This window comes from Onychostoma macrolepis, chromosome 18 (assembly GCF_012432095.1).
Source record: "Onychostoma macrolepis isolate SWU-2019 chromosome 18, ASM1243209v1, whole genome shotgun sequence".
NCBI lineage: Eukaryota > Metazoa > Chordata > Actinopteri > Cypriniformes > Cyprinidae > Onychostoma > Onychostoma macrolepis.
In genome coordinates this window covers 14782282-14807752 of record NC_081172.1, presented here as the reverse complement: position 1 = coordinate 14807752, position 25471 = coordinate 14782282, and the positions used below count along the sequence as shown (strand labels likewise).

At 37.5% G+C, this 25471-nt stretch overlaps 1 protein-coding gene across 7 annotated transcripts; it reads left to right on the top strand.

Annotated features, from left to right (window-relative positions):
- The first annotated feature begins 647 nt into the window (after positions 1 to 647).
- Positions 648 to 25459, top strand: plin1 (perilipin 1). 7 transcript variants are annotated; one of them, XM_058751667.1, is made up of 10 exons: positions 746 to 760; positions 1117 to 1183; positions 1481 to 1548; positions 1801 to 1996; positions 6913 to 6995; positions 7166 to 7430; positions 10810 to 11000; positions 14554 to 14694; positions 15453 to 15644; positions 25075 to 25459. In XM_058751667.1, exons 3-10 carry the CDS (start codon positions 1504 to 1506, stop codon positions 25453 to 25455), a joined length of 1494 nt encoding a protein of 497 aa, XP_058607650.1. In that variant the 5' UTR covers positions 746 to 760; positions 1117 to 1183; positions 1481 to 1503; the 3' UTR covers positions 25456 to 25459. The 7 variants fall into 7 exon arrangements, with proteins under 7 accessions (XP_058607648.1, XP_058607649.1, XP_058607654.1 ...); XM_058751665.1 differs by lacking the exon at positions 1117 to 1183 and having other exon boundaries at positions 648 to 760; XM_058751666.1 differs by lacking the exon at positions 1117 to 1183 and having other exon boundaries at positions 652 to 781.
- The last annotated feature ends 12 nt before the right edge of the window (positions 25460 to 25471 follow it).

The following is a 25471-nucleotide window of genomic DNA, read 5'->3' as shown; positions in this document are numbered from 1 at the left end:
CAAAAAGAAAACCAAAGATGCCTAGCAGTACACACATCACGTGAATTGAATTAGCTGCTATTTGCATTTCTTCAATATAATAATAATAACAACTGAATAATTGAATAATTGTTCATTTATGATAGGCTACACTTTGTTATAGCTTATACTTGCGATTGTTGATCAGTTAGTATGCTGTAAGAAAAATGGAATATAGGCTACTAGTAATTTTCCACTGTAACCCTGTAACCCGAAAACACAATGCGTAATTTAAAATGCAGGTAAAAAACTAATACGTAAAATTCTTTCATATTAACATTAAGATTGTGCCCTATTTTTACAGCCTTTTCTTGGAGTGTAGCACAATAACTACTAATACACTGCTTAAAGCATAATTGTTGCGAATGTGTTATATTACTAGTTTACTAGCTATTAAAAAAAACAAAACCTTAAATTGTAATAATTCAAAAATGCTTGTGTTCAATAATTCAATGTTTTTTAAAATACAGTTATTTATATTTTAATATTATATTATGCATATTATTTTACAAACAAATCTAAATTAACATATATAAAATATATATTTTTGCTGAGATTTGATGTTGTGACAATTTTGCGGCATGATTACGCAATGACGTCATCGCGCAATGACATCACAACGTCATTTAGCAACTTCTAGCAACAAATTGACCTTCCTTTATAGCAACTTTCTCTGAAAATTAGTTGGCAACACTGACTGCAGCAGCGGACAACGTGCAGAGTGAAATGCCGCTGAGGAATAGTTAGTAGGCCTATTAACCTGGTAACTTAAACTTTAGGCAACATGCTGCATGCTTACGTGAAATGTCGCTTCACTGTCTCATAAGAGCATTTCAGCCGTTTAGTTGAAAGCCACTATCAAATTAGACTGTCTGCCATGCTGAAAACACAAAAAAAACAAAAAAAAAAAACATTTAAGATGGTTTGTTGGCCAGGCTGGTCTGTAACTCGTTAACTGTTACAGTTAACTAATTGTAATAATTGTAATAATTCAAAAATAATTGTAATAATTCAAAAATCTCCTGCTAGTCAGGCTGCAGGAGACCAGCTCGGCCAGTTTGAAGGTCAAGATAGAGATTATTTTAACAGAATTTTTAGACTTTTTTTCATCAGGATAATGCTGATAATTCTCGGTCAGGCAGCAAAAGTTATGGTTCTTCTACGGGTAAGAAACGTTTGGCAAACACAGCCTTTGGAATTAGCTAGCCAATAAAAATACATTTACGTAATTTAGGGAGAGATTTTGAAATAATGACAAGGTTGCCAGTGTTAGTGTAGTTCATTTCAGGCTACTTTTATTTGTTGATGACAGTCCAGAATATAGGCTACTGATCTTTACTGAGATTACTAGACTTTCTCATGCTTAAGAATGCAGCAGTATGCTACTCATAGTAATTCTGTCACGAGATATTTGTCTAAATGTGGGATTAGACCAGCTAAAGTTTCTCTCCACATATTTCAGCAGCTGACTGAAGGTTATTGGCGATGGCGTCTGAGAAAAAAGACACCGGTGAAGTTTTGAAGGAACAGGTAATGTTTCAGAGTGTGTCAGTTGCTGTTCTCCTGCTGATAGCTTAGTTTTTCATTTTTAGGGTTATTGTCTTGCGCTGTTTTTTTTTTGTTTTTTTTGTATGAATACAGTTGTTCATTTTGAGGGTCAGAGCTGTTTATCAGTGTCCACACCAGTCATATAGGTTATTTAAAGATATTACTAATACTTCACTTTAGGAAACTAAAAAAGAAACTTTATTGTTCAGAGTTGTGACTTGTTTTTCCTTGCAGAATGTACTTCTTCGAATCTGCAATCTTCGATCTGTCAGTGCCGCTCTGGAATCCATTGAGAAGACATATATCCATACGAAGCAGTCTCATCCCATTATAAACTCTGTTTGTGGGATGTATGAGAAAGGTGTGATTAAGGCTGGCAGCTTGGCTGTATGGAGCATTCAACCGGCCCTCCATGTACTGGAGCCCCAGCGTAAGTGAAATCATCTGTATTAGGCTATTTATACAGTGTAATAATAATAATTATAGCCTAATATAACGATTATAATCATATAAAGTAGATTTATTTAGAAGGCCTTTTTATTGATTAAAAGTTTGAAACTTCATTGTTAGAGTCCTGGAATGTGACTTACTAGAGAAGTTTGTATAGGTACATCACATTTGTGTCAAATTTAACTACATTGCTTTCGCTCTTTTTTTTTGTTTTGTTTGTTTAACTATGACTAGTTTGTGGAAGCTCAATCATAATTATGAAACATAATGATGAAAAAAAAAAAAAATTCTGAGATACTAAATCATAATTATGTAAATTAGTAAATATTACATAAAAAAAGTTTGTCAGAAAACAAGTTGTATCTCGTAATTGAATTTTTATATCACAAATATGAATTTTACGTCAAATTCGATTTATGTCATGTCATAATTACAGTTTGTTATAGGCTAGTTCAAATAAAAGGATTAGCAAGTAAAATGACCCATTTTTAGAGAATGTCTCTGTGTTTTTGGGACAATCTGTAAGCAAATGAGTTCAAATTGATGTAAAGGAATGGAGACTACAGTTTAGTTTCTAGTTTGGCAATAAATCAGTCTCTAGAATGTAGGCAGAACAAAACAAAATGAGTAGCCTAATATCTTATTTTTGCATTGCAATAAAGTCTATTTTAGTGAGAAGTAATCTGGTGAGATGTTAATGAGCTGTTTTGGTCTTCAAACGTGGATATTGATGCTCAAGTCGGGGAGAGTCTGTCTAGACACAGTATGACTCATGAATTACTTCTGTCATGTCAGCCAGTGGATGCTGTGCTTTCAGGTCAATGTCAAACCTAAAACCTGATCTGTTTATTGCACTGCATGTCTTTTAATTGACATTTAATAGTAATCTTAACTGATATTAATAGATAACCGTAAAATATCATTTATTTAACTAAAAAGATACTAATAAAAGGGGAAGTGCTATTCAGTTACATCTTCTGCAAGTGCTTTTCTTGTCTCAAAATCCTCAGATTCTGAATGACTAAAAAGAAGAAAAAAAACGGGACATTTTTTAAAAATGTTTTTGTCCTCCTTGTATTTTGTACAAATATATTTGTAACATAAATGCAAATACAAGTTGAGAAATGCAGTATAGCCAGGGTTATAGTCTGGCATTGCAAAACTGAACTCTGGTCTCACCATGTTTGTTATTAGATGAATAATTGGGCAATAATGTTAAATATTTGAATCATTCAAGGGCCCACTTGAGCATTACACAAGACTAATCCGCCGAGAGATGTAATTACACGTTACTAGCACTCTGACTCTACTTTGTAGATTTCCTTTTTGTAATGAGCTAATGACTGAATATTTTGCAGTCTGATGCTGCAAAATATATATTAATTTCTTTTTCTTTTTTCCCCCCTCTCAGATTTATTTAACAGACCATAAATAAAACCAATTTGAGTCCGTAAAATGTTTTGATGGAAATTAATGCTTGAATTCAGCAAGGATGCATTAAATTGATCAAAAATTAATTGAAAATAATAAGAAATGTGGTAACACTTTACAATAAGGTGTAGGGCTGCACAATTAATCGAATTTCTAATCGCGATTACGATTATGGATGGCACGATTACATAATCGTTCAAAGCCAAGATTACAAAAAATAAATAATTAAAAATGCCCACTTGCATTATTCTGTGTGCTTAAGAGGTTTTTGCATCGGGGTTTAACAAACTCAAACACACTGGATAAAAGACATTTTGTCTAACTGATAGTCGTTGTCACTCTGTTGTGCATGATAGATATGTTAAACGCCAAACGTGTCAAAAGCGGATCAAAATAGCGGTACTCATTTGAACTGCGAGCCACACTGACCTTTTACCCGCTCGCCTCAAAAGAAAACAGCGCAGCGCGAGCTTAGAGCGCATGCATTTATTACAGTGACCATCGCGATCGCGCACTAAACAATGCTGTGAAATCCAATAAAAGAAGCACTCGAGTTCAGCGCAGAGTTCTCCAGTACAAATCACGTCTCTTTAATTTAAACTAGTTTAAAGGGATAGTTCACCCAAAAATGAAAATTCTGTCATCATTTACTCACCCTCAAGTAGTTCCAAACCTGTATGAATGTCTTTGTTCTGCCGAACACAGAGGAAGATATTCCGAAGAATGTGGGAAACAGAGCAGTTCTGGGGCACCATTGACTTCCATAGTATTTTTTTCCCTACTTTGGAAGTCAATGGTGCCCCAAAACAGCCTGGTTACAAACTTTCTTCAAAATATCTTCCTCTTTGTTCGGCAGAACAAAGACATTCATACAGGTTTGGAACTACTTGAGGGTGAGTAAATGATGACAGAATTTTTCATTTTTGGGTGAACTATCCCTTTAAAGGCAAATAAATTGGAGCTGTTATTCTTATCAACACTGATGCAGAAAGCAGCAGAAACAGTGCAACAACGATCCAGTTAGAAGACGTTTCAATCCACAAATCACCTACATTTACCATAGTTTTACTGTAGTAACACTAACGGTAACAATGGTACGCTGGCAGAAAATTAGGATATTCATATTGAATATTATATTATTAATAGACTATGTTAAAGGAGTAATGGAATATAATTACATTATTTTGTTAATTATTCAATTATTCTATCAGTTGATATGGATTTGTAATTGACTGAATGTCTTTAGGCTACTGTTTTTCGATGCAAACACCATAGAAACCATATAGTTAGGCTACTTTTTACCATGGTAACAAGGTGCTGTACTTTTGGTTATGTATAAAAGATGAGGCTGTTACAGTTTTCACAATGGTACTGTCAAATGTACATCTGCAGTGCAACTCAAGTTCCTGCTACTCTGAACTCAAGCTCCTGTTCTAATGTGCATTTCTAAGAGACAAAACTTGTAATATTACATGTTCAGTGCTACCAAATCAGGTGCTGGTGCCACTGCTCTCGAATGTTAGTCTGGAGGCCTGATAATATAAATTGTACTGTAAAATGTTACTGTAATTTGAAATTTCGTCTGTTTAATTGTAAATGAAATATATGGCTTTAGTAAACCTTTTTTTTTCTATTAGTTTTAATATAACTGTAACAAAGCCGATGAGACGAGAGGCGAGCAGATCCAAGTGCAATGCTTTTATTAATAAATGTGGTCGAAATACAGGCAAGGGTCAAACAGTGGCAAACAGGTATATAATAGGAAAGGCAAAGAGTCATCCAAAACGGGCCTGGGTCAGTAGACAGTGAACACTATCAAAGGGGCTAGACAAGAGAGGTAAATCCAAAACGAAAGCAATAGTCCAGGCAGGGGAAAACACAATCCGAAACAGGCAAGGCAAGACAAGACTAGGAAAACTAACAGGGGCTCTGTAGAGTAGCTAAAGCTAGGGCAGCGATAAATGCATACAATACAATTGTTCGGCAGCAATGTCTCTAGTTATAGTGAAACTTAGTTCCTTTTGTTCACGAACAGCACTGCTGTTGTTACCTCGCTTGTGAGAAATCATGTAGTTTTTAAGTTGTTTACTGATAAAATCGTCAGAGTAGCGCTAACAACATTAGCGCGATGTATGTTAGTGTGTGTGCAAACTGTAACTGTTATGTGTGTGCAGTCTGTGAGGGAGAGAGAGCGGGAGAGATAGAGTATGTGCTTTCCGTACATAATAAAGCGTAATTTTGTGGCAAAAACATGGACATGATCTGTCGTTTTTATCATATTGTTTACTATATTTATTTATTTGGCCAGTGTCGTTGTGGGTTTTGGTTATTTTGCTGTTGTAAGACCTTTGAAATAACAGAAATCATTTGGCGAAGTGATATGGTCATGTAATGCGGTCAAGAGCTGCCTGGAACTACGTTCGCCGTGTGTTTCCTTGAAAATAATTGCACACCTTAGAACGTTCGGCAGCCAATCAGATTCAAGCATTCAACGGCCCCGTAGTATAATCTTTGATAATGTTAGTTAATGAAAATACAGTTATTCATTGTTTATTCATGTTAGTTCACAGTGCATTAACTAATGTTAACAAACACAACTTGTGATTTTAATAATGCATTAGTAAATGCTGAAATGAACATTAACTAAGATTAATAAATGTTGTAGAAGTATTGTTCATTATTAGTTCATGTTTACTAATGTTAACTAAAGAACCTTATTGTAAAGTGTTACCAGAAATGTTTCCTGAGCATCAAATCAGCATATAAATTTTTTTTGAAAAAGCTTTGCATCACAGGAAAAATTTATAGTTTAATATTAGGGCTGTCAAATTGATTAATCACGATTAATCGCATCCGAAATAAAAGTTTGTGTTTGAATAATATATTTGTATGTACTGTGTGTATTTGCTTGAGGCAAACCATCATTGATGTTTATTTCACACACACACACACGTGTGTGTGTGTGCGCGATACCATGATTAATCGATTTGACAGCCCTCAAATCTATATTAAAATAGAAAAAAAGTGTTTTTAAATTAAAAAAAAAAAAAATTCTGATCTTACAAAAGTATACTTGGTGAGTATAAGAGTCTTCTTTCAAAACTGTTTAAAAAAATTAACTTCTCCAAACTTCTGAATGGTAGTGTACATAATGTATGCAATATTTCGTCCACATAGTGGATCTATTTCTATAATGAACATTAACAAGACATTTACAAGGCAATAAAAACATTCCAGATCAGTTCAACAGTCATTTCAGAAATGAAAGGTCAGCCTCATGAATTCTAGAGGAGTTAGTAAGGCTAAGCATTAGGGGAAACATTTTGAAAGAAACTGTTCATGTGTTTTGCCAAATGAATCAGCATATGATTGCATTAATGAAAAATGTGTTCATATATTTTGACGTTTAATCAAGTTATAAAACATTAACGCTCTGCGTTTGTATGAAAATTTTATTATTCGTAGTTGTAGCAGCCAACTCATTGGCCTGCAGAGGACTGGACCACCTGGAGGAGAAGGTACCAGCCTTGCAGTATCCACCTGAAGAGGTAATGTGCTTCAAATATCCAAAACTGGTTTCTTACTACTGTTCTGTAAGTTTTTAACTGTGGGCGCACATTTAGCCAAGATGCATATATATATATATATATATATATATATATATATATATATATATATAAGTATAGAAAATGTCCTTTTTCTGCTTCCTCCACAACAGCTAACAGCAAGCATCAAGGAGCTGGTGTCATCAACTTTGGAAACTGCCAAGGATAGTGTAGCCTGTCCAATCAAGCAGACCTCTAATGTTGTATTGGACAAGGTATCTACTGGGTACCAGCAGAGTAAGAATGCCTTAAGTGACGGCATACATTATGTCCTTAACAGCAAGCTTGTCTGCCTGGCTGAGCAGAGAGCTGACAGGGCTCTAAATCTGATGGAGAACCTTGTCGACTTTGTCCTTCCTGTATCTTCAACTAAGACAGGTAGTCTGATATTCTTATATGCTTAATGTAGTCCTACAGTATATTTTTAGTGAACAGTCCTTAGTTTCTTCATTTGTATTCCTTGGGAGAAAATCATATCAAATAAATATCAAATCAATTCAGTGTGGCCCCAGCAAAATGCATGTGCTTTTAAGGCTGGACACTAGATGTCACTGAAAGTTCATTGTTAAAGCGATGAAGTCCTGATGGGTCCATAATAATTTTGTCAAATTTGAGTTTACCTTCATCTTGCCCCAATACACCTGCCTGGGATTTTCTAAAGTTGCCTGAAGACATTGATTAGTTGTTTCAGGGTTGGAGCTAAACTTTGCAGGACAGTGGCCCTCCAGGAGCAGGACTGGACACCCCTGAGTTAGACCATCCAATTTGCAACTGCATCTGTTAAATGTAAACATTGTCTTTGCAAACTATTTTGTAACAACAGGTGTATTATAATGTTTTATTCTGTTGTGGACTGTATTGCTGTGGTTCAAGTCTTAGAGCCATGGATAAAGTTAATAGAGATCCCTGGATTGAATAAGTGTTGATCTAGTTTAGTGACTCATTGCCTGGAAGAACTGTAGTAGCTTTGTTCCCTCTTTTCTGTCTGTTTATTATAATATTTCATCTTTAAGTGTCCACTGTGCATCTACTCCTCTACAGAAATGTGTCCGGAGGCACGTATTCGCAGTCATGGCTACAAATTGCATCATCTGTTAACAGGATGTTTTAAAGAGGGTGTTTCATCACGTCATTATTTAGTAACTATTTATGTGAGACGTTCAGTTATCTTTTGAAACAGAACTATTCAGGCTTTGAACTTTGGCTTTGGCTTGAATTGATCCCTAGGGCTTCGCTCTCGGTATTTGATGTCTAAAAAAAGGCAGGGTTATTAAATAAAACTAAACATTTTTAAACAAAGTAGATACAGTTTCTGAATGGATGCTTTGGTAAATAATAATTATGGCATAAAAAGTCTACATCACCTTAAAGGAATAGTTCTTCGAAAAAATGAAAACTTGCTTCAAGATGTAGATGAGTTTGTTTCTTCATCTGAGTAGATTCTGAGAAATTTAGCATTACATCACTTTCTCATCAATGAAGTGAATGGGTGCCGTCAGAATGAGAGTCCAACCATCAGATAAAAACATCACAATAATCCACACAACTCCAGTCCATCAGTTAACATCTTGTGAAGTGAAAAGCTGCATGTTTGTAAGAAACAAATCCATCATTAAGTTGTTTAACTTTAAACCATTGCTTCTGGCCACAATATGAGTCCATAATCCATAATAACGCTTCCTATAGTAAATAAAAAGTCCATCCCCTTTTGTCCTTTCACATCAAAATCCACATCCACAATGGTTTGAAGTTAAAAACATCTTAATGATGGATTTATTACTAACACACAGCTTGTGGATTACGTATATTTTAATGGATTATTGTGATGTTTTTATGAGCTGTTTGGAGACTCATTCTGATGGCACCCATTCACTGCAAAGGATCCACTGGTGAGCAAATGATGTAATGATACATTTCTACAAATCTGTTTAGATTATGGAACAAATTCATCCATATCTTGGATGACCTGAGGGTGAATACATTTTCAGCAACTTTTCATTTTGGGGTGAACTATTCCTTTAAAATAAAGTGTTACTTAACATTTACCTTTTTATGTAAGGACCGTGTGCATTACATGTGTTCCTGTCTGACCTGTTTAGCTTCTGCATTCAGTGCATTATGGTATGTGCTCCTTTGATAATTTACATAACTGACTTAGATATCTTTTTGCTCAGAGGCAATTATTCCTTTCATTCCTTAGAAACAGAAAAGTAAAGTTTCCTGTGTACAGCTCTCCCTTTTTTATCCTTTGTTTATCCGTGAGTGTGAAAGTGTGTCGAACGGGATAATTCCTTCCTCACATGCCCTAAAGAAGCAGCATGCTGCTGGTTATTTCTATCCCAATACAGTTAGAGCATTTTTTTCATGCTTGTGTCTTTCTGTGGCCATGTTTAATGGGACATTCAGCAGAGAGAATCTGTTTAGTGTGTGTTTTGTCTGCCTTTGTAAATTGAATTGGATTGCATTTAATGTTGGATATTGAGCGAGAGGGCCTGAATGCCTCTGTAGCCCTGAGCTTAGTAGTCATGTGTGGCATTATTACATTGGGTGCTGTTTGTTTGCACAGAGAGGAAGTGCTTCCTGAGGAACTTCTCTTTTTAATCCTTATGCATTTAGATCATTTATAAATCTGCCCTGAAGATATAGTGCCAAAAAATCACTCTTTCTTCACTTCCGCCATCTTTTTGGTTTTTGTCATTTCCTAGCCTGAAGAAATACATTTCCTCCCACTATGTGGGAAACCAGTGCTATAGTTGTCACAGTAGTGGGCCATATCACAGATATATCACAGAAAAAGTGTAAAAGAAAAATATGAAACAGTGTTTATATATATATGTATATATATTATTATTATTATACATTTTATTTTTTTTAATGTAATTTTCATTTGTAAACATCAGTAAAATCAATATAAACAAATTGTATTTAATTCATCATGGTGAATAAAAGTGTTTCTTTAAAAAAAAATCTTATCTTTCTAAGATTGTTTTAAAATAAATTAATACTTTTATTCAGCAAGGATGCATTGCAATGATCAATAAAGGCATTTATAGAGTACAAAAAGTTTAATTTTAAATAAATACTGTTCTAATCACCAAAGATTCCCCAAAAAAGTATCACAGTTTCCACAAAAATATTAAACAGCACTTTATTATGATATTATTTTATATTGATTTAATATTGATAATAAGAAGATATGTTTCTTGAGCATCAAATCAGCATATTCAGCTCTGATATCACAGGAATAAATTGCATTTTAAAATATATTCTAATAGAGTAGTTATTTTAAATTGTAATAATATTTCACAACATTACTGATTTTACTGTATTTTTGATCAAATAATGCAGCCTTGGTGAGAAAAAGAGACTTTTCAAAAACATACTTTTTAAAACTCTTACTAAGCCCAAACTTTTGAATGCAAGGCACACATATATAGAGAAAGATACTGTTTTTAAATAACTAAATTATATATATATTTTTTTTAAAAAAAGTAAGTAAATACATTATATTAATACATTTTAATGGCCTTTTCAGTATTCTGGCTGTCCGTTCCATTGCCTTTTAATTCCACTGTTAGTTTTTTATTTTTATTGCATGAAGTCATTTTAACCACTCTGTGACCCTTTCACAGGTGTCTTTTTGTCACAGAGTGAGTGAATAAGATGAGTGTTTGGACCACTATAAGAGAGCATGAAAGCAGTTAAAAGTCCTCCCTTCCACTCTTTATGTCTCCACATAAGATGTCTTTTTTTGCAGAGAATGATGGGAGTATGGGAGTGCAGGAGCCTGATGTTGGAGCTTCTGGCCCAAAGCCCAGCTTCAGCAGGCTGGGAGCTCTGGCCGGCACCATCTGCAGACGAGCGTTTGAGAAGACAGCTGCACAACTCCAGCGCTCCAAACGTCAAGGTCAGGGACTGGTCACACAGATCCCTGGCGTGAGTCCCCTGGTAAGTAGCAAACAGCATTCAAGTGTTAGTTTGTCCTTCCAAGAACAAAATGTGGCTTCAGTGTTGAGCACATGTTCTTTTTTGAAGTGTTAGGTTATGTAATTATGTTCAACTCTTCATAGAGCCCATAGCAAATTAAGGACCGTCTGTGTTGTACGTCTCCTTCATTTTATAAACCGCCGTTGCGCATACCTCTGACTCAATTAGTACACCAAATTACTGTGATTCCACACCCTGCCAAGCCAGCAGACCCAAACAGAGAGCCCAACTCAGCACATGACCCAACACATGCATTCACCTTTTTGCCATTCTGTAGCAACATTGTCAAACCGCCAATTATAAACACAGTTGTAAGGACTGATCAAGCCAGGGATTTTCAAACTGGGGTCCGAAGACCTCCAGTGCAACACAAGGGGAGGCTAGGGAGTCTGCAAAAGAGTTAAGAGAAAATAAAAATTCAGAAACAAATATCAGAAATCATACTGACAAATAAGAAGCATGTCAATCTCTATAACAGTGCAAAGCACATATTTGACAAAATGATGAGCACTGTTCAAATAGTGGCTACTGGCTTAAAAGTCATGTGACTAGTGTAATAAAACATTGCCAACAGTTAAGTTTAAACTGAGATTGTAAAGAGAATGGTCTGTACAAAAGTAAAAGAGTCAAAGTCACTGTTACTTATGATAAATTTAAATGTGTCCTTGCTAAAAATAAATGTATCAGATTCTCTATATTGTGACGGGAGGAGCCAACGACAGACACAGTGGGTGTGGCGTCAGGCCTAGGAGAGGCTTTTATTAAACAAAAACAATAAAATAAAGTGTCCAAGGGGAAAAAAGTGTCCAAAAGAAACAGGGGGTCTGGTGTCCTCGTCGTGCTGTGGGGCTGGTGAAGGAGGGCAGTGTTCTGGAAGGGAGGGTCCAGGTAAGGGGCGGAGTCCGGCGGCCGCCGCACGCGCTCCCGCTTGAGTCCGGGGCGCGAGGGGCGGCGGCGTCATTCTAGCGGCGGCTCTTCCTCTTCTTCCGCGAAGTCCGGTGGGACTTGTACGGCCCGGCATCCTGGCCCGACGACCGTCCTCGAGTGCGGGTTCGGCGGCTCACGTCCTCGAGTGCGGGTTCGGCGGCTCACGTCTCCGGTGGCGCGGAAGTCCCTCGACGCTCCCTTCCTGGACCCACGAGGACACCAGCGTGCATGCACAGGGGAAGAGACCGGTCTCTCGAGGAGAGGCGCGCTTGGCATTTAAACAGCGGCGGTGATGAGGCTTCATTCAGTTCAGCTGTGCCTCATCACACGCCGACAGCCCTCGCTGTTTCCACGCCCCTCCTCTCTCACACACCCACTCTCGTCGGGAGCCTGGTGAAGGGCGGCGAATAAGGGACGGGGTGGTGATGACAATAAGGGGGAGGGCAACCGACTCGTCACAATATATATATATATATACAGTGAGGAAAATAAGTATTTGAACACCCTGCTATTTTGCAAGTTCTCACACTTAGAAATCATGGAGGGATCTGAAATTGTCATCGTAGGTGCATGTCCACTGTGAGAGACATAATCTAAAAAAAAAAAATCCAGAAATCACAATGTATGATTTTTTAACTATTTATTTGTATGATACAGCTGCAAATAAGTATTTGAACACCTGTCTATCAGCTAGAATTCTGACCCTCAAAGACCTGTTAGTCTGCCTTTAAAATGTCCACCTCCACTCCATTTATTATCCTAAATTAGATGCACCTGTTTGAGGTCGTTAGCTGCATAAAGACACCTGTCCACCCCATACAATCAGTAAGAATCCAACTACTAACATGGCCAAGACCAAAGAGCTGTCCAAATACACCAGAGACAAAATTGTACACCTCCACAAGGCTGGAAAGGGCTACGGGGAAATTGCCAAGCAGCTTGGTGAAAAAAGGTCCACTGTTGGAGCAATCATTAGAAAATGGAAGAAGCTAAACATGACTGTCAGTCTCCCTCGGACTGGGGCTCCATGCAAGATCTCACCGTGGGGTCTCAATGATCCTAAGAAAGGTGAGAAATCAGCCCAGAACTACACGGGAGGAGCTGGTCAATGACCTGAAAAGAGCTGGGACCACCGTTTGAAGATTACTGTTGGTAATGCACTAAGACGTCATGGTTTGAAATCATGCATGGCACGGAAGGTTCCCCTGCTTAAACCAGCACATGTCCAGGCCCGACTTAAGTTTGCCAATGACCATTTGGATGATCCAGAGGAGTCATGGGAGAAAGTCATGTGGTCAGATGAGACCAAAATAGAATTTTTGGTCATAATTCCACTAAACGTGTTTGGAGGAAGAAGAATGATGAGTACCATCCCAAGAACACCATCCCTACTGTGAAGCATGGGGTGGTAGCATCATGCTTTGGGGTGTTTTTCTGCACATGGGACAGGGCGACTGCACTGTATTAAGGAGAGGATGACCGGGGCCATGTATTGCGAGATTTTGGGAACAACCTCCTTCCCTCAGTTAGAGCATTGAAGATGGGTCGAGGCTGGGTCTTCCAACATGACAATGACCAAGCACACAGCCAGGATAACCAAGGAGTGGCTCTGTAAGAAGCATATCAAGGTTCTGGCGTGGCCTAGCCAGTCTCCAGACCTAAACCCAATAGAGAATCTTTGAGGGAGCTCAAACTCCGTGTTTCTCAGCGACAGGCCAGAAACCTGACTGATCTAGAGAAGATCTGTGTGGAGGAGGGCCAAAATCCCTCCTGCAGTGTGTGCAAACCTGGTGAAAATCTACAGGAAACGTTTGACCTCTGTAATTGCAAACAAAGGCTACTGTACCAAATATTAACATTGATTTTCTCAGGTGTTCAAATACTTATTTGCAGCTGTATCATACAAATAAATAGTTAAAAATCATACATTGTGATTTCTGGATTTTTTTTTAGATTATGTCTCTCACAGTGGACATGCACCCACGATGACAATTTCAGACCCCTCCATGATTTCTAAGTGGGAGAACTTGCAAAATAGCAGGGTGTTCAAATACTTATTTTCCTCACTGTATATATATATGTGTGTGTGTGTAACGAATCTGAATATATATATTTCTGTCATGACAACTCTCGGAGGGATTGGTGTGGTAATGTACCGAGACTTGCTACTTCCAATACATCCACAATATGCTGCTGTGAGCATGTAATGAGCATGTAAATACTGCTGCTGCACATATAACATATGTGAATAACCCCCATTGCATACATGATTCCCCTATAGCAGATCTATACAGGTGGAGCTGGGGAAGGTGAAGGGTTTCTGAAGTGCGCTGCAACTGCTACCACAAGCATTAGCCAAATATTTGAATGTTGAGCAGCGAGTTCATTGGCTACAGATACAGGAGAGAATCAATCAGCTGTGACATGATGTCATTATGTCAATTAGATCTTTCGGACTGCGCCATCTAGAGTGTCATGCCAGAACTTTGTATATATATTGCATGCACAAAATGTATCACCTGTACAAAAAATAATAATACTAATAATAAAACCAGTAAATATAAAAGTTGATTTTGTCTTTTTTAAGGTTGAATATATCACGAGGACTGTGAAGACCATAGGAAGTGTAATACTGGGTCTGCCGAGCTCTGTGGCAGTGTTTCTGAAAGATGTGCAACAGCACAATTCTCTGCAGGAGGTGACCAGTAATGAGTTGGAGCAGCTAGAGGTTAGTGAGATTTTTTTAGCATCACTAAATCTGGTTATTTAAGACCAATGTAAATATTTACCACTTATATCAACTCAAAATATTGACCTTTTAGGTTTCACTTTAGTTCTTAAAAATTTTACTTGAAACTTTAACTTTAAAAATGTTGTTTATTTATAATTATTTGTGTTCACTGAAAGTTCACTGAAAAGTGTGAGTGAAAAATAGTTTCACTGCCATTTTTCGATGCAGTAACATTCATACCTCCCATTAAACTTAAACAGTTTTTTATTTTATTTTGTTTTGTGATATACTTTTAGAAATTTCCCAATTTGATCTACTGTAGGAGTTTGTTTGAGTGTACAGTACGATATACTTTTGACTTAAGGTGCCGTCCAAGTTTCTGCTGTTCTTCGAAAGTTTGCTGGCAAAATTGTGTTCAAGTTGTTCACTCAAATTCGCTGTGCTGACCAAAAGAAAGCTGATTTGTGTGAATGTGTCTTCTGTGTGAGCTGTGCTTCATACATCACTACACTATTCACAATAGACAATAGATCTTTTTTTTGTTTTGCATGTGAAATTTGCTTAAATATTGCATAAATGTGAGATTTAAGCAAACACTTGTTGCTAGCAGTCCTGGCAAGAAACCATTCTGTACACAGACCTCCATAAAATCATAAGAAAAATGTTGGATTGTTTGTTTGCTTAATCTTCCTAATACACTCGTATGAAGATGCTTGTACACATATAGTACACATATAGTATATTTTCTCTTGCAGAGTAATGGGCTTCCGAGGCTGGTCAGTGGATTAGGGCGGCAGTTACTGAAGGTCTATGGGTCTGTGGTGGCTAATGTAAAGAAACCCCATCAAACCAGCTTCAACCTGGCTAAGGATGGAGTCAGCATTGTCCTGCGGTCCTTTGGCACAGTCAGGGAGAGAGCACTGCACAACCTTTCTTATTATGGGCTGGTGAGTGAGTCAGTCACCCTCAGGTTTGATTTGATTTGGCCCCTCACGTGCTTTGAACAGTCTGGAATCTAGTTCACGTGGACTCTTCACATGTGCATAGAACCCCTTCAACACAAACAAACACACACACTTCAAACTCATCACCTGCCCCTGCTGTGATCACACACCCAACTCTGCATGTCAGGGGGATATTTCCATTATAGATTCTGTCTAGACTGAGAGTGACGTTGAATTGTTTAAATAAATGATGACCTTTCTTCACAACTGTGTTAGAGCATCTTGCAGTTTTTCTCAATCTCTTTGGCTTAATTCTTGAGTGAGAGTTTTTTTCTCAAAACATCAAGTTATAAACAATTAGTTTTTGCTCCACAACATCAGTTGAGGGTTTGAAATAACTTCCTTTTGTGATCTGTGAATGAGGCAGAAAATATATTCTTGTATAGAATCGAAAGCAGTCTGTCAACAAAAAAATTTAAAATATAACAAATATGAAACGAAATTGCATATAACAAAATTAAATGTGCGTATACAGTAACACAAAATGAAATTAAATTAAATGAAGTTTGCATATTGCATATGATATTTATAAACGAAACATTTTGACTAGTGTGGCTCACACTTAAATTAAATGTTTTGCGTGAGTTACTACATTTTGCAGACATGCAATAGAGTTCTGATGTTCTAGCAAATAGTTCTGAAAATCGAACTTTAGAGAATTTAAGAGAAGTTTAGCAAACTTTTTAAAAGTGCTTACTACAGAAATAATAATATATACAGTGGGGAAAAAAATTTTTGATCCCCTGCTGATTTTGGACGTTTGTCCACTGACAAAGAAATGATCCGTCTATTTTAACGGTAGGTTTATTTTAACAGTGAGAGACAGAATAACAAAAAAAAAAAAATCCAGAAAAACACATTTCAAAAAAGTTATAAATTGATTTGCATTTTAATGAGTCAAATAAGTATTTGACCCCTTCGCAAAACATGACTTAGTGCTTGGTGGCAAAACCCTTGTTGGCAATCACAGAGGTCAGACGTTTCTTGTAGTTGGCCACCAGGTTTGCACACATCTCAGGAGGGATTTTGTCCCACTCCTCTTTGCAGATCCTCTCCAAGTCATTAAGTTTCGAGGCTGACGTTTGGCAACTCGAACCTTCAGCTCCCCCCACAGATTTTCTATGGGATTAAGGTCTGGAGACTGGCTAAGCCACTCCAGGACCTTAATGTGCTTCTTCTTGAGCCACTCCTTTGTTGCCTTGGCCGTGTGTTTTGGGTCATTGTCATGCTGGAATACCCTGGCTGGCTTCAATGCCCTGGCCCTGACGGTACATGGCCCCGTCCATCGTCCCTTTGATGCGGTGCAGTTGTCCTGTCCCCTTAGCAGAAAAACACCCCCAAAGCATAATGTTTCCACCTCCATGTTTGACAGTGGGTATGGTGTTCTTGGGGTCATAGGCAGCATTCCTCCTCCTCCAAACATGGTGAGTTGATGCCAAAGAGCTCGATTTTGGTCTCATCTGACCACAACACTTTCACCCAGTTCTCCTCTGAATCATTGGCAGACTTCAGACGGGCCTGTGCTTTCTTGAGCAGGGGGACCTTGCGGGCGCTGCAGGATTTCAGTCCTTCACGACATAGTTTACCAATTGTTATCTTGGTGACTATGGTCACAGCTGCCTTGAGATCATTGACAAGATCCTCCCGTGTAGTTCTGGGCTGATTCCTCACCGTTCTCATGATCATTGAAACTCCACGAGGTGAGATCTTGCATGAGCCCCAGTCTGAGGGAGACAGTTATTTTGTGTTTCTTCCTTTTGCGAATAATTGCACCAACTGTTGTCACCTTCTCACCAAGCTGCTTGGCGATGGTCTTGGAGCCCATTCCCATTCCTTGTGCAGGTCTACAATCTTGTCCCTGACATCCTTGGACAGCTCTTTGGTCTTGGCCATGTTGGAGAGTTTGGAATCTGATTGATTGATTGCTTCTGTGGACAGGTTGTCTTTTATACAGGTAACAAGCTGAGATATCAGCTCCTTACCTGTATAAAAGACACCTGGGAGCCAGAAATCTTGCTGATTGATAGTGGATCAAATACTTATTTGACTCATTAAAATGCAAATCAATTTTTAATTTTTCTGGATTTTTCCGGGTGGTCCGAAAACCAGTCAGTATCTGGTGTGACCACCATTTGCCTCACGCAGTGCAACACATCTCCTTCGCATAGAGTTGATCAGGTTGTTGATTGTGGCCTGTGGAATGTTGGTCCACTCCTCTTCAATGGCTGTGCGAAGTTGCTGGATATTGGCAGGAACTGGAACACGCTGTCGTATACGCCGATCCAGAGCATCCCAAACATGCTCAATGGGTGACATGTCCGGTGAGTATGCTGGCCATGCAAGAACTGGGATGTTTTCAGCTTCCAGGAATTGTGTACAGATCCTTGCAACATTGGGCCGTGCATTATCATGCTGCAACATGAGGTGATGGTCGTGGATGAATGGCACAACAATGGGCCTCAGGATCTCGTCACGGTATCTCTGTGCATTAAAAATGCCAACAATAAAATGCACCTGTGTTCGTTGTCCATAACCTACGCCTGCCCATACCATAACCCCACAGCCACCATGGGCCACTCGATCCACAACGTTGACATCAGCAAAACGCTCACCCACACGACGCCATACACACTGTCTTCCATCTGCCCTGTACAGTGAACACCGGGATTCATCTGTGAAGAGAACACCTCTCCAAAGTGCCAGACACCATCGAATGTGAGCATTTGCCCACTCAAGTCGGTTATGACGACGAACTGCAGTCAGGTTCGAGACCCCAATGAGGACGACGAACATGCAGATGAGCTTCCCTGAGGCGGTCTCTGACAGTTTGTGCAGAAATTCTTTGGTTATGCAAACCGATTGTTGCAGCAGCTGTCCGGGTGGCTGATCTCAGACGATCTTGGAGGTGAAGATGCTGGATGTGGAGGTCCTGGGCTGGTGTGGTTACACGTGGTCTGCGGTTGTGAGGCCGGTTGGATGTACTGCCAAATTCTCTGAAACACCTTTCGAGACGGCTTATGGTAGAGAAATAAACATTCATGCAATCAGCATGCCAACTGCATGCTCCCTCAAAACTTGCGACATCTGTGGCATTGTACTGTGTGATAAAACTGCACATTTTAGAGTGGCCTTTTATTGTGGTCAGCCTAAGGCACACCTGTGCAATAATCATGCTGTCTAATCAGCATCTTGATATGTCACACCTGTGAGGTGGATGGAGTATCTCAGCAAAGGAGAAGTGCTCACTAACACAGATTTAGACAGATTTGTGAACAATATTTGAGAGAAATAGGCCTTTTGTGTACATAGAAAAAGTCTTAGATCTTTGAGTTCAGCTCATGAAAAATGGGGGCAAAAACAAAAGTGCTGTTTATCATTTTGTTCAGTGTGTGTGTGTGTGTGTGTGTGTGTGTGTATACAAGTGCACATTCAATACACTTGTAAGGCTAAAATGTAAGTTGCTCAGTTTTATCATTGAGACATAATATAATTATATATATAATTGCTTAAATGTATATTTTTTGTAAAAAGGTAAGAAAAAAAAAAGGAAATATTTGGTTTAGATGAACACAATTTATAAATGCTTTTGTTATCTGATTTGCTTTTGAAGAATACGTCAGGCCTAGGCTCTTTGCAAAAAAAAAAAAAGCCACATGGCCTTGTTTTTTAGAGACTGAGTGACTGTGACAAAGATTCATTTCACTCGAGTCCTGAGAACTTTCCTCTCAGAAAATACAACCGTCCGTTCTAACCCACTCCAAGATCAAATGCCATTGTAGAAGCATGTAAAATCTGCCATTTTTGTGAGCATTTTGGCAACAATTTAGAAAGAAGTTTCCATTCAAAGCCATATACATTTTTGACATGATAAAGCCTTTGACAAGATAATATCTCTCTGTAGAACAAGAAGTAGCCTATGCGAATCATAAAAAAGAACTTGCCATGCAGGCCATCCGTTTCAGGCAGTGTGCATTTTACCTCACTTGTAAGGATTCATCAATATGGATTAGATTGATCTGTATCCTTCAGTAAAGTAATATTTCATATTAATTGTAAATAGAATCTGGTTGGTTTACTCTACATGCAGACTCTGGTCTTCATTTTTTTAAAGCATAAATAAATAACCACAGCATGGCACAACCATATTTCGTACACTCCTTCTTGCAGTTTTATCCCTTCCTAAGAAAAGGTAAATGATAAGATGGAGATGTGCACAGCAGATAACTATAACCTGTTAACCTCTGTCTGGCTCGACACCTCTGGTAGTTATCCTGACATGGGTATAGTGATGGAGCACAGCGGCCCTCAATCTGTGACTGTTGCTAGGCAGAGTGGTTGTCTGACCCCATTGTGTCCTGAAAAAATCCTCATTACCTCACTTCCACTGTAGACACTTCAGAAACCTGTCACACATCAGTGCAGCCCATGAAAGGCCTCTTCTATAGTCTACTCCAACAGAAGCAATTAATGCAGTTTAATTGAAAATCATGTTAATCCTGCTTGTATTGTTTATTGACAAGCAGGTTAAGTTTCACTTTCTGTGAGAAACCAGGGCACATGACACAGCACAAACTCGTGTGCAGACATGTTTTTTAGGCATTTGCGAAGTGTTGTGTGAGAAGAAGATACCCACATGAGGATTTAATCAAAAACGGATGAGGTGGAGGCCGTCTGTATTATAAATCAGAGTATTTTTGCCGTCAGATGAGCAGATAACGGTTCCTGTCTGGTTTTAACAACTATTAGTTTTAGGTTTTAAACTAGAATCATCAAATTATTTGAGATCAGATCATTTTTAAAATAAATTTACACTTTCATTCAGCAAGGACACATTGAAAAAAAAAAAAATCATGGTTTCCACAAAAAAAAAATATTAAGCAGCACAACTATTTTCAACATTGATAATAATAAATGTTTCTTAAATCAGCATATTAGAATGGTTTCTGAAGGATCATGTGACACTAAAGACTGGGGTAATGATGCTGAAAATTCAGCTTTGCTGTAACAGCAATAAATTAGATTTTTAAATACTGTATATTACTGTAATTGAAAAGTTATTGTAAATTGTAATAATATTTCACAGCATAGTTTTTTGTTATTTTTTTAATCAAATAAATGTAGTAAGTGTAAGTGCAGATGCAGAAAGGCCATGTTTAGAAATATATTTGGGAATCAGATCAACAGGTGACCTTTTCAGGCTCCACTGGAGTGCTTAGGAAAGGCACTGGATATTGGATAACTGGAATTTTTGAACAGTTAAATCACTTCTTTTGTTTTGTTTTGTTTGGTTTTAGCTAGAAGGTCCACTTAAACACTGAGCTTTCAGTTCACACATTCCAGACCCCTGCAGATCCTGATAAAGTCACTTGTGAAAGTCAAGATTGTCATAGTTTGCCCACATTGGTATTTAATATTTGAAATACCACTGAGGGCACACTGTGACAATCTCGTTCTGACTTTCGTAATTCACTGTACTTATTGACTTTAATATCAGACTCCCTGTGGTATTTGAACTGGTAAATGGATTATTAATCAAGATGTTTTTGCTTTTATAACAGGCTAGTCTTTTTTGTGTCAGAGTAATTTATTTCCCTTATGCACAGAGAGAGTCAGTGGCAAACGTAGTTAATGACAATGCCAGACAACCACGCAGATCCGAGACGTCAGCTGATATGGAAACAAATAGTTTCAGTCATGACTAAGCAGTGCATTCGTGGATGTTCCTTTGGTGGCTTGTCAAACGGGAAACCAGGGTATAAGAGTGACATCCTTACTTTGTCTAACTGTCCTTAGTCTAACTATAAATCTAGTTTGTGTCTAATTTCTTAAAAATACATGTTTTTTTTAAATATTTTTTTTTTAGGTACATTACTTCTTTTAATAACCTAATGCAATGCTTTGATTAATGCAGTTTTGAACATCTATAAAATGTCTCACAGTTTAACATGGTTTTATCAGCTTCTTGAAGAAATATTTGCATATTTGAATTAGAAGTCAATTTAACAAGCCCACCAAATTATATAAAATTCAGCTAATTGTTTTTGGCTTCATATCGATATAGCAGAAATGATCCAGCTGGAATCATAGCAACAATCTGTGCTATTGGCTTACAGAACAGTCACGGATCTACAGATGAGAGATCTGATATAGTAATTAGGAGACTATCAACAGAAATGTATATACATACACATTCAAAAGTTTGGGGTCAGTAAGATTTTTTAAAACTATATATTTTTTAAAATAAATTAATACTTTTATTCAGCAAGGATGCATTAAATTATTCAAAGAGATTGTAAAGTAGAATGTGACAAATATTTTTATTTCAAATAAATGCTGTTCTTTTTAACTAAAATAAAAATGTATCACAGTTTCATTAAAAGTATTAAACAGCTTAACTGTTTTCAACTTAATTAGAAATAATAATAATCAGAAATGTTTCTGGAGCACCAGATCAACATATTAAAATGATTTCTGAAGGATCATGTGAGAATGAAAACTGGAGTGATGGTTGCTGAAAAATTCAACAGCTGTCAATTCATCACAGACATAAATTACATTTAAAAAAAATATTAAAATAGAACTGTTACTTTAAATTGTAATAATAGTTCACAGTATTATTTAACTTTAATATTCACTTAATGTTGAATCAAATAAATCCAGCCTTGCTGTGCATAAGAGATTTTCTTTTAGAAATAAAATCACACTGACCTTTTAAAGGGTAGTGCATAAGCTTTTATTAACATTATTTTGTCCTCCTTCAGCTTTATTCTAACACAATTAAGGGGTCAGATCTAATTGACACAGGAAATCGTCCTACTAAGAAAATCAAGTTTCAAATCAGAATGAGAATGTAGAGTTAATTGAATGAATTTGCTTATAGTCTCAAGCTTCTTTGAGCTTAATAAGACTTGATTTTATACGGTATACTGAAGTATTGGTTCATGTGCCGTGCTCTTACACAGGTCAAACTGGAACTGAGCACATTGTTAAAATTAATTCAGCCTTAAAACTCTCATTGCAATAAATTCAAATTCTTTATCATTCATATTCTGTGAATAATTGCACAGTTTGGGTTAACACTTGGCCATGTGTCATTGCTATAAATACCCAATAAAAACTCTTCAGTTATTTAGTAACACTCATTCAGATTTACAGGTTCTTAAAGACCTGAACTGATTCTAGCCTGCAGAGCTTTAGTTTCTCATTACGTACTGAATTCCCAGATGCAGTGGATTCTTTAACCTAGTAGTCATTGAGATGTAATAAAAGCTATTTTAGATCCCCGTACTTGATTGCAGTGTGTATACCAGATGAGATCAGAGAAAATATAATGAATCATTCAAAGTTCTCCATTTTTATTCTTTCGTATTGGTCTTGAATTCCTTGGAAAAACAGCAGGGGAGTCTCGCTGGAAGATGTCCACGAGTAGGACAAACCCCACTGATTGCTTCTAGGAAACATGGTCTGATATTGTAATTAGCCACAGACATCACACACGTGAAGTGACAGAATTGGGTACAGAGGTGTTGATTATTACATCACAGTACCCAGAAAGCAGCTGGAAGATGACGTCTGTGATACAACAAACTGCACAGAAGCAATTTGACCAAAAACTAATGAGTGCAGTTGCATAAATTCATGTTTATTAATGACATTCAATTACCTTTACCTCAGTGATTCAGTTGTTGTTGTTTTTTCTTTTTTGTTTTTTTTTTCTCCAGTAATTCTGTTTTTGTATTAGAGTTGGTTTAAAAATACATTTTGGGCACATGTTTGCACATGAAATTACACACAATGTCATTTTTTAAATTTGGTTAGACTGTGCTACTAAGTCACGTCTCACAGATGATCTTATCATTCTATGAATATCTGGGTTGTTTTGTCTAAGAGTTTCTTTGTTTTTGCTCTTGAGCTTATCTGTAGAAGTGAGAGGGAGAGATATGTTGATGCTTGTGTCTGCGTGTTTCTTAAGGATCTGCGTGAGTTTAACTGAGAGGAAGATCTGTGATAGCACCGCGGTGTTAACAGTTATGAGCTGAGGCCACACGTTTCTTCACGTTTTTAGAAGTAGATAAGGTACTCTGATCTGCCTGGCTACGGAAAATTACACAGAAACTTTCTTTGGCCTTTCATTTTCAATTTTGGTGCCAGAACCTTCCCATTTAGGCACTGTACAATAAATCTTTGCATAGTTTATGGTTTAATTTGTTTTATTTTGTGTTTTTGTTTTGTTTACGTGTGGTTTGTTTTGTTTTGTTTTATTTTGTATTGCTTTGCTTTGTGTTTTGTTTTAGTTTTGTGGTATTTATTTTCGTTTTGTTTTGCGTTTCATTTTTATGTTTTGTTTTTGTTTTGTTTTTTTGCTTTGTTTTCCAATATATCTTTATACAAGTTAGGTGTTCTGAAGTTTTAATGGGATAATTCATCCAAAAATGTATTCTTTCATCACTTACCCTCATGTTGTCCCAAACCTTTCTTTCTTTCTTCTGTGGAAAATAAAAGAAGATATTTTGAAATTGTTTTTGTCCACTCAATAAAAGGCAATGGGGTCCATGCAAATCCATTGGGAAAAAAATATCATTTCAAAATATCTCTATTTACAGAAAACATTAAGTCATACAAGTTTGGAATGACATGACGGTGAATAAATGATGACAGAATTTTCATTTTTGGGTGAACTATCCCTTTAATGAAGTACATCTTAAGCTTTCACTGTAGTTTAAAACTCAGTCACTTAGACTTTAGAGGCAATAGAGGTCAGGGAATGTGACAAAGAGCTGTAATTGGCTACAGACAGACTCATCCCTCCCTAATTAACCCCTGGCCTGGGACTGTTTGGGATCCCATAAAATAGCTAGACAAAAGCAGGAGACTCCAATAGGTCTGGCACCAAAGTTACTCTGCCCTCTAGCAGCTGGATATCTGTCCACATACAAGGAGATGTTGTGTGACTTGTGCCTTCCTGATGCCGTTTTTGAGGACATTTGGTATGTTAGAGAAAAAATGATGTTTGAAACGAGTGAAAGAGACAGGCCAACCACATTTAACCCTAGCCATTGAAAACAAAGCAGATATTCTGCAAGCCAAAGTGTTTATATGAGTGGGACTAAAATTTAACTCAAGCTTCAAAGAGTTTAGTATATTCTAGTGCCTCATTCTGAAGTCTTTGTCTGTATTGTTGTCTGAACATCAAGAATACTAGATGTTTTTCATCTTCAGCTGGATGGCTCCAGGGCATTTTCTTGTTTTTAAAGCTTATACATTCATGTGAATGAACAGTAGTGCTTGACTGTCAAATTCCATAATTTCTGCTACCTTTGAGAGCCTTCACATGTGGAAAACTAAAGACTGGCTTTGTTTTCTTTCATAACAGATTCCTAGGCGATCTTCCAAGCCAGAAGGAGGATCCCAAATGGCGGAAAACGATAGATCAAAAGGATGTGTGAGTTGCTCTCTGGTGCTGGAAACTAGTGTAGGAGACCACATGCACAGTCCCAGTGGCAATTCTCAAAAGCAGCCCCTTAAGTTTACAGAGCTCAAGGAGATATCAGAGGAGACCCGTCAGCTGAAGAAGAAGGTCATGAAGCAGATTCCAATGCAGCAGAAAGTAGTTCTTGCTGGCAGTAACAAGAAAGTTTCCAACCACAGATCCCCGAGGAAGAGTCTGACAGATTGCACCCAGATCTCCTCCTCATCGTCTTCTTACACTCGTACAGTGCAAAACAGCAGAAATGCCCCCCCTACTGCAGAATGAGAATGGAAGAATAGTT